This window comes from Corvus cornix, chromosome 1 (genome assembly GCF_000738735.6).
Source record: "Corvus cornix cornix isolate S_Up_H32 chromosome 1, ASM73873v5, whole genome shotgun sequence".
Classification (NCBI taxonomy): Eukaryota; Metazoa; Chordata; class Aves; order Passeriformes; family Corvidae; genus Corvus; species Corvus cornix.
The window spans coordinates 27,748,082-27,758,117 of record NC_046332.1 but is presented as its reverse complement, the minus strand read 5'-3'; the positions used below and the strand labels follow the sequence as shown (position 1 = coordinate 27,758,117).

Below are 10,036 nucleotides of genomic sequence, written 5' to 3'. Positions count from 1 at the left end.
AGCTCCTGGTTCATTACATCCAAAACTTAGTGTAGAGAGGGCTGGAGGTGGGGGTTGCCCGAGATAAGGTTGATCAATTGCCACTGATCATCTTTGATCACAGGTTTGTGAAACATCAGTAATTCGAAGTGGTTTGATGAAATTCTTGTGCAGGATAAGCACTGCATTCCAGTCTTAGAAATATCACTGGATTTTGGGACAATAATTAGCGCTGCTGTGGAAAGGAAACAGTCTAATTTGCCTCTGTAAACTTCAGCATCAACTTGCTGACAATTAGTGTTGATTTTCCTTCCCTTCTGCACAACTCTGTGCATTTTGGGGAAAAAGAAGTTGCTATGCTTTAAAGTCAAAACCCAGCAAACCCAGAAATACAGAGTCTGGTGAACGATTTCCTCACATTAGCATCTTTAGTTTCACATCTAGAGTCTTTCCAAGATTATAAATGAACGCTCCTAGACTTTGTGCTCAGTGTATTTGTTGTTAGACAGAATCAAGAGTTCTCCAGGAGTGTACTGCTGCCTTGGGGATCTTAACATCCCTTCCCAAGTAAGTTAGTAGGATCTGTATCCTGGTGAGTGGACAGGTGTCCTGGGTTGCAGTGTATTCTATCACCATCCTCATGAGCTGTTGAAACCAGGTGGGGCAGTGTTTCCTTGCCTCCTCCCCCCAGTTAATGGCCCATCATTGTCCTGCCACAAGATTCAGAGAGAACTCCCTCCGGACTATCTTCTGTTAATAAGCCCATCAACGCCTGGCCTCATCATCCCATTGTGAGATGATCCACCCAGAGGGAGGAACCAAGCATCCCATCCTGGATATAATCTGAGTTTCTGAACACCACAGGCCCCCTTTCCACTGGATTCCCAGAGGACAGTAGCTACATAACCACCACTGGACCTTCTGAGGAATTCTACAGGATCACCCTTCTACAGGATCACTGCTTCGACAGAACCACATCCATCACTTCAGGAGGACTGCAGCCACCATCTTATGGGACTGCTACCACCACTCTGACTAACAGGGTGTCAGGTTGTATCCTGACTCTGTCAGTTTAACCCCGTGTTTTCTGCCTGTTTTTTGATTTCCCTATTAAATTGTTATACTGACTTGGTGCCTCCCATTGGTTTGTTTTCAAACTAGTACAACAGGTTTATAAAATACCCTGTTTTAGCTGCGCAGTTGTTGGACACATTCTCTGACTTCTGGCTTCAGTAAGGTGAGCTGGCTCTTCCAGTTCCTTATCTGTCCTGGGGTGTGAGTAAGGCACAAATGGTGGAACATGATCAGCATATATTTGAGTTAATCAGCAGGGTCTTGTGCCAAAGAAGGTTTGAGTTGTCATCACTTCCATGAAGAGGGCTTTGAACTCCTTATCTGGAGAGGAGATGTTGGTAAAAGTGGCAGAATTCTGGTTTTAAGAGCTGCCACTCCCTTTATTCCTGAGAACTGGAAGGATTTTTCTCTTGGTTCACAAAAATGTTGTCTCAGGACAATTGTTTTTCCTCACATGCTTTTTGTCCACTTCCATAACACTGCTGCTCAAAATTCTGCAGTATCTTTTTTCAGTAACATGCTGCAATATCCATCAATACTGTTGAGTGTAGGGCCCCTACAGCCCCAGTTTCTCAAATTCAGGGGCTTTGTACCAAAACCAGGCCTTGAAGTCAGATCTGAAGTACTTTTTTACAGTCTGTTGCATCACTGGTTATCTGTGAAGAGGAGGGTCAGTAGTATGGGTAGGACAGAGATAAGTTTTTTGCTGTGGCCATAAACCCACCTGTTCCTAGCAAATTCCCTAATGCTGATTCCAGTAGAAATGCCCATTGCCTGTGTACAGCACATATTCTCATTTCACCTGCTCCCATGTACTCACCCCTAGAGACTAAAAAGTGTCTGGTCTGTTGCTGCTTCTCTGGTAGTTTCTCTGGAACAACATTCCTTGTGTTTGATGGAATGTCAGGAATACTGATAGGGAGTAACTTTTTCTGTGGTCTTGAAGCGTTAGTTCTCCCTTACCAGGGAGGGCTGCTAGAGTTGTTAGCCTTCCCCCAGTAGGTTTTGAGCTTTGTATATTCACATTCACGAATGTGACTGTGCCATGTGACTGTAACTACAGAATGAATACTTCTTAAACTATATTCTCATGTTATGTGTTTCAGCAGCGTACCTTGAAATTAGGATGGCTTTTGTGTACACACTACTCCTCTAGTGAGGGGGATTGTACTTTGTCTTCCAGGAAATTGGCACTAGAGTTAAAAAGTAGATTTTATTGCATATTCTGTCGCTACTATGATTGCCTGAATGCACCTGTCAGTTTGATGGGAAAGAAGCAGAAATACCTTATCTGCAGTACTTACCTGAATCTGGGATCGAATTTATTTCCACTTCTGGTGCTGGTGTTTACCTTGGCACCTGTCTGGTGAGGTAGAGGGAAGTCAAGTCACTGAATGTAAGATGCCATCTGCTCCCATTTCCCCACTTAGAAGGATATTGAGACAATACAATTTCAAGATGAATGGGACCTATGCTAAGGAAATAACTGCATTCTTTCCTCTGATCAGGAAAGGTGTTGGGAAATACTGGGTGTGTCTTTGATCTGTTTCCCAAGAGCTCAGCCTAGTCATCTGCACATGGGTGGAGAGCAAAAGGTTCCAGTTGCAACCCAAACCAACTCTCTTTTAAGATGGGGGTGACTGGAGGCTGATGTTTGCCTTTCTTTTTGATGTGAAGACCATAAACACTTCTTTAAGTGCTTTTACATTTATTATTAATACTGCCAGTGCTTTACATTGCTTTTCCCCCCTCTTCCCTGTTTGTTCAGTAATGGTAGGCTCCATGTGTTGCAGGTCACATGACTCTATGACACATGTGTGTGTGTGTATATATGTGAGATACCCAGGGACTCCACTCAGACTGCACTGAACTTCCCTCTTCAAAGCCACCCGTCACTTCAGAGAGGTCACCTGCCACTATGATGCCTGGGGGCTTATCTGACACCAAGCCTGCTACTCCAGAAGTTCAGCAGATTGCTAACCAGGTGAGTTATTTGTTACCCTGTCTGTAGATTAAGTTACTTGTGTGCAGGGATGTCATTCCTGAAGCTTGTGTAGAACCTGGGAGACTGAGCCAGGGTTTAAACTGAAGAAGCCTGTGCTGAAAGTGGGAATCCCCTTGACTGGCAGTGTTTTCTCAGCGTTCTGTGTAGGCAGTGCCCTGGTAAGACTGAGACAAACCACTTCTCTGTCTCCTCTGTCCATGGCTGGGCATGGTACTGGCTACCTTCAGTTAATGTCCATGTGAAATTCAAAGCCTACCTCTGCTATGCCAGCACTGAGGTCACCTGTTTGAAATAAGAGGTGGCATATTGGAAGGGAAAAGCTTGTACCTGGTAGAATTCATACCTCAGTGAAGGGCTGCCTAGGACAAACCACATGCAAGTATGCAGCAAAGAATTATATATGCAGGACAAAGCTATTTTAAAATTGTGTGTTGCCTGCTGGCATTCAGCGTTTATATTCTAGAGTCGCAGCTGTGATGCAGGGGCTGCTGGTGAAGCAAGGTGAGCTTGGCACAAGGCAGGCCAGCGAGTGAGCCCAGTTGCCACGTTACAGGCAGTGCTCCTGTCCTGGAGCAGGTGTGTGAGCAGCAGCTCTGCAGATCATCTAATGCCCTGCAGTGCAGCAGCTCTTGTTAGAGAAAGTATAAAGTGCATCCTGAGGAATGAAAGGGGAACAACATGGCATGGGAAAATTCCCATCTTATGCTCCCACCCACCCAATCCTCTTCACCCTTATGACTCTGAAAGAAGAGCTCTTCTCCTTTGGCAATTGCACTCGGGCGCTCTTTGAGGAAACAAAAATAGGAAGTAGTTGGGGCTGAATGCATTGGCCAATACCACTGCACACTCTCTATACCTGGTGTGCAGGGCTCCCAGCTCTCTCCTTTGCTGTGCTACCGAGGACAGAGTTTGCACCAGCATCCTTCCATGTCTCCTGCAATCTTGCAGGCTGAGACCAGGCAGCCCAGTACTCTGACAGGGTTCTTTTCCATAGTCCACAGATGGAGGGGATAACGTTTAACATCCAGTTTACTGATTTGAAGAGATTCCATGTTACACGAGGCTTCTGGTTTAGCAGAGTGATGCAAATATACTGGTAACTTGATACAGCTCTAAGTTACTCTTAGCAAAATGTAGCGACTGCAATCCCAGGTCCCTGAGGACACCAGTATGTTCTTCACTCCTGGTCTGTACAACAAGCTCCGTGTCACAACACTGGGCAGCCTCAGTCACTGGGAAAGGGGAGGTGGGTTTAAGTCAGCTTTAGTCAGCTGTTTTCTTCAGAATTCTTTTGTCCACTGTTTAGTTTTTATACTCAGGGTTGGGCAAGCCATGTGTTCACTCCCCCCATGCTGATCTGGCTAACTCAGGGGTGTGTTCACTTTCTTTTAATGAACTCAGGGAGTTCCACCACCACATGATCCTCTCGACTATCTAAACCACATGTGCTCAACCTTTATGTTGAGATAAAGTCAGCTTATTTGCAAAAGCTGTGGTCATTCACACCCTGCATTATTCCCTGAGTTTCATGGGTGGCACATCACCCTCCTCAGCTCCTCTGAGCCTTCTTCCACTGCAGGGCTTTATTGGTCAGTCCCAGCTGGGGTCACCAGAGTGGGGAACACGTACACGGGGGAGGGCTGGAGTTTGGGATAACAGGTTAGTCAGAGGAGAGATGATTTACTGTAGACCAGAAAGAGAAATGGGTGATCTACAATTGTTTGGGAGACACTGACTGAATTACTTGGGAGCAGTATCACTGTTCCTTCTGTGCTGGCAGGAATGCTTGAAGGAGCAGCACTTGCAGAGATCAGAAATTCCCTTCTACCTGTGGAAGGGAGACCCTAGCAAGGGACTTGTAGCACCTTTGTGTATTTGCCATTCTTGTTTCCTCATGTTTAAGATGGGGCCAGCTGAGGCTGTGAAATTTAATTAATGAGTCTGTGAAATGCCTCAAGCACCCATGCCAGATACTGAGCTTCATTTTCAATGCTGGGCTGTGTTATTTATGGGTGATCAGAAATCTTGCAGTGTGTATTGGAGGTGAAAGCACAGCACTTGGGTGTCCGTGAGCAAACAGGCACTAAAAAATGTGAAGGTTGGTTTCAGGCAGTGCTAATGCTCCCAGGGGGTACAGGGCAAATATGGAATCTGAAATGTGGATGGTACAGAGTTTCTGTTTGATTCCAGAAAAGGACTGATCCTAATTTTAGTGTTCTTTTGTTCTCAGTAGCTTCAGGAAAATGAAAACAGATTGTTCTTTGCCCTTTATTTTCTGCAAGGCGAAATTTCTGCCCTGTGCTGACAGTGGGAGAGAGCACTCTTCCTGGTCCTTTCCCCCCTTGCAGAGGCATTGGTATAGCTCTCTAAGGAAAATATTCTTATGGAAACCTTATGTTGGGGAAATCCTGCTATGCTTCCAGCATAAGTGTCACCCTTTTATGAAGCAATTCTGTGGGATTTTATGCTCTGCTGAGCAGAGAAGCAATTCCTATGATTCCAGTGAAGTTGTGAAGAGCATCTGCAGAGCTTGGGGTGCTCAAGGTCTGTCTGCTCTTGGGAGCACATAATTATTTACTTATACCTGTGCCTTGTCTCTAGCCATCATTAGTGAGCTGGGGAATGTTATTTATTTGGTCTCCTTGTTTTACAGCTGTTGCCCAAAACTGAGGAATGTTTTGGCTTTAGAGTGCTGTTAGATAAGAGTTTAGGAATGTTCTATTTTTTCACCTGAGGATTAAGGAGCTGTTTGCCTGCTTGATTTTACTGAAGGCTCAGTCTGTAAATAACAAATGGGGGACACAGTGGCCAGAGGAGAGAGAGCAAAACTGGACAGAAGTGGCCTTGTTTTGTTTTGTTTTGAGAGAGGAATATGATGTACCAAAAGTTGCCACTTAGGAGCATTCTAGGAGGCCCCTGCCCCAGTCAGCTGGAAGGGTGTTTGGAATTAAAGTTTCCCAGGTTTGCCAGAGTTAGCAGCTCTTGAGTTGAAAGTACAGTTGTTGGTTCCTGGGGATAGAAACCCTGTGGAAGCTGCTCAGCAGAAGAGCAGAGTAAGAGATCATGAGGAAGCTGAATAGGATGATAATTTCTGGCTCTCTGGAAATGATCTGGATGTTCCTTGGGTGCTTTCCATGGCCTTCCTGCTAGGAAGGAATGTCATGGGAGTGGCAGCCAGCTGTAGGTGCATGTGCTGAGAAACCAAATTAATTCTGTGCATTCCTTTGAAACAGGTGGGTGGTGAGAAGCACTGAGGTGCTGCTGGCCCTGCCCAGGGCAGCCTGAGCAGGCTGACACTGACGCTGCTTCTCTGCCCAAACTCAGTAATGCATCCAGTCATCAGGGTGGGTGTCATGTGCAGAAGGGCACTGCGTCACCCAGCCCAGGAAAGATTGTTTCTGCTTTCTGGGTGGTGGTCCCACAGTGATCATGAAATGAGAGAGTTTCTAGTTCTTGGAGAAGTAAGGAAGGGCAACAGCAAAACCACTGCCTTGGACTTCTGGAGGGCAGACTTTGGCCTGTTTGGGAGACTGGTTGAGAGAGTCCCTTGGGAGGCAGTTCTGAAGGGCAAAGAGATCCAGGAAAGCTGGGCATTCTTCAAGAAGGAAATCCTAAAGGTGCAAGAGCAAGGTGTCCCCCTGTGCCAAAAGACGAGACAGTGGGGAAGAAGACTGGACTGGCTGAACAGAGAGTTTTGGCTGGAACTCAGGGTCAAAAATAGAGTTTATGAGCTTTGGAAGATGGGGCAGGCAACTCAGGAGGATTACAAAGGTGCTGTGAAGTTATGCAGAGAGAAAGTTAGAAAGGTAAAACCCCTATCAGAACTTCAGTCTGGCCACTGCCAAAAGATATGACAAAAAGTATTCTTTTTGATGAATACATCAGCAACAAAGAGGGCTAAGGAGAATCTCCATCATTTTCTGGATGCTAGGGAAATCATTGCTACAAAAAATAAAGGCTGAGGTACTTAATGCCTCAGTCATTAGTAGTCAGACCAGTTGTCCTCAGGGTACCGGCTCCCTGAGCTGGAAGACAGAGACAAGGAGCAGAATGAAGCTCCCACAATCCAGCAGGAAACAGTTAGTGACCTGCTTCTCTACTTAAACATGCATAAATCTATGGGGCTGGATGGAATCCACCTGAGGGTACTGAGGGAGCTCATGGAAGAGCTCTCCAAGCCACTGTCCGTGATTTACCAGAGGTCCTGGTGAACCAGAGAGGTCTCACACAACTGGAGTTTGGCTAATGTGATGCTCCTCTAAAAGAACATCTACAAGAATGACAGGAAGGAGGATCCAGGGAACTACAGACCTGTCAGGCTGACCTCAGTGCTGGGGAAGGTCATGGAACAGCTCATCCTGACACAGCATGTGCAGGGCAACCAGGGATTCAAGCCCAGCCATGATGGATTCATGCAAGGCAAGTTCATGCAAGGCAGATTTTGCTTGATCAACTTGATCTCTTTCCATGACAGGGATCCTACCGAGTGGATGAGGGAAAGGCTGTGGTTGTTGTCTCCCTGGACCTCAGTAATGCCTCTGACACCACTTTCTGCAGCATTCTCCTGAAGAAGCACTGCTCACTGGGTGAAAAACTGGCTTGATGGCTGGACCCAGGGAGAGGTGGAGAATGGAGTTACATCTGGCTGGGCAGAGGTGGTGCACCCAGGGCTCAGTGTTGGGGCCAGACCTGTTTAATATCTTTACTGATGATTTGGATGAGGGGTTTGAGGGTGCCCTCAGTCACTTTGCAGACTTCCATTAAGGGAGTATGTTTGAAAGGATGAAAATTGGGAGTGGTATATGTGAAAGAAATCCCTAAATATCAACCTGCCAGTAATTTTTCCCTTTCTTTTTACAGGTGAAGGTGCAGTTTGAAATCCAGGCAAACATGAACTGTGTTGTCTTTGCAGCCGTAGAATATAAGACTCAAGTAGTTGCTGGGATAATCTACTTTATTAAGGTTTGTATATATTTTAGGAGAGAGTGTTTTGGAATTAAATGATACAGGTGACTTGCAGAGTGGCTTACAGCTAGAAAGAGAAGCAAACATCATAGGAAACTGTCTGATGTGAGTAAAAGAAGTGGGGACTACCTCCAAATACTTATAAAATTCCTGTTTGGCACTACTGTAAGCAGGAATAGAAATATTACAAAACATGCCCTGTACCTATTCAGATGTGACTGGTAGGCTTCTTGGGATCATCGCCCTCAAGGACTATAGATTGCCTTCCCAACTCAAATGATTTAAACAAGTCATAACTGGTCTCCTGTTTGCTTTCAAGGCAAAGTAGTGTCAGATGAAACTGAAGTCATCTTGAGAAACTGATGGAGAGATAGAGTCAATTGTGTAATGCAGTGCAAGCATCTCTGCTGACTAGTTTTGCATGCAAGCAGGTGTGTTGTTCTTTTGGTTCTGCATCAGGTGCTGCAGAGGTACAGCCTGCCTGCTGGTTTCTTCTGTATTTTCAAAACTCCCTCTCTGCTGCAGAGGAAGAATGGGTAATTTAATCAGCCCTCTGATGGCACCATTCATTCTTACTGGAAGCCCTGACCGATGGATGTGAGCAGCTTTCTGTGAAGTAGCACAGAAGAAATGGCTGGATGTATTTTGCACCTGAAGGCTAGCAAGCACTGCTGAGCAGCAGGCTGGCCTTCTGGAGCAGGGCAGGCATGGCTTGTGACTGCTGTGTCTGAAACCCCACATGTGTGTGGACATACGCCTGGCAGGATACACTCCCTTGACATGGGAATTGGAAGAGTTCTTTTATTAGAGAAATTGGCCTGGAATGTTTGGGGGCGAGTAGTTCTGCAGAGAGACACTGTGAGCATTAGCTCCACACTTCTCATATTTAGTTCATCTCAGGAAGGATAGGTGCTGCCAAACCTTCTTCTTTCCCAGGTGCTTCCTTAAAATAACTTTGCTATTTGTGCTCTGTGGGCACCAGGGGATGGTACTGACAGGCTACCTATTATGTGGCCAATCAGAGTCTCACCTACATGAATGATGTTTATCCTTCCCTCGCTCCTGTGAAATGTGCTTTCACTTTGTGGACAAAGCACTGAGTAATGAAGAGTAACAATTTCCAGGTACAGCCAGAAGTCAGGCCTGCTTGGATTTCTACGCTTAGTTCCGTCTTATTGCTGACCTAGGCAATGTAAAATACTTGTCTGCTGTCCCTGCTAAGCCTTGTGACCAAACTACTCTGAAATTAAAATTGGTGTGTTACTGAACTTGGAAGAAATCCATTTGTAACACTCAAAATGGATGATTTGTGTCTTCTTTCCCGATTTTACCAGTGAGGGAAAACAGTTACTCATTTTAGCATTAACTGGAAGAAGTTCTGCCACAAGATTCAGTCTTTTACATTTCTGAGTGTTCCACATCACTGATATTTTACCAGGAGACTTACAGCTGAGCTGCAACCCAGACCAAGCATAGTGCCACACTGCAGCCACCGGAAAGCGTGCAAAAACCTCCTGGGGCATAAGGCATTCCAGTTTCCACGTACCTCCGAGGGAGACTTTAGTGCCTGTTGTGCTTGGCTCTTTAAGAATGAAATTTTACAGCTTCCTACCACGTCTTTATGTGATGACTTTCGGGGGTGGGGGAAAAGGTGAATTTCTTTGAAAAGAAAGAGCAAAGATGTTCTTTCAAGAAATAGAGAACAGCCTTTTGTTTGAACCTGCTTTGAGCCTGTGATCCTCACTTCCCCACTCTTTTGGTCTCTAGGTCCAAGTTTCCGATGACGAATATGTCCACTTAAAGGTGTTTCAGAGTCTTCCTTATGAGAACCAAGGCCCCAGCCTTGTTGGTTTTCAGACTGGCAAAACCAGAGATGACCCTCTGACCTACTTCTGAGAGATGATGAGGTGCAGGGCCTCACCTCTGCAAGTCCTATGGGGGTTCTGCCCGTGACTGTAAATAAAATAAGTTTGGAAAGCTATTGTCCATATTTTCCTTTTGCTGCTGATATAC

General features: G+C 45.6%; 1 protein-coding gene across 1 annotated transcript; it reads left to right on the top strand.

The window, feature by feature from the left end:
• Positions 1-2,890: 2,890 nt before the first annotated feature.
• LOC104687110 (cystatin-A) lies at positions 2,891-10,004 on the top strand. The gene is made up of 3 exons (XM_019283863.3): positions 2,891-3,037; positions 7,919-8,020; positions 9,791-10,004. Exons 1-3 carry the CDS (start codon positions 2,972-2,974, stop codon positions 9,917-9,919), a joined length of 297 nt encoding a protein of 98 aa, XP_019139408.2. The 5' UTR covers positions 2,891-2,971; the 3' UTR covers positions 9,920-10,004.
• The last annotated feature ends 32 nt before the right edge of the window (positions 10,005-10,036 follow it).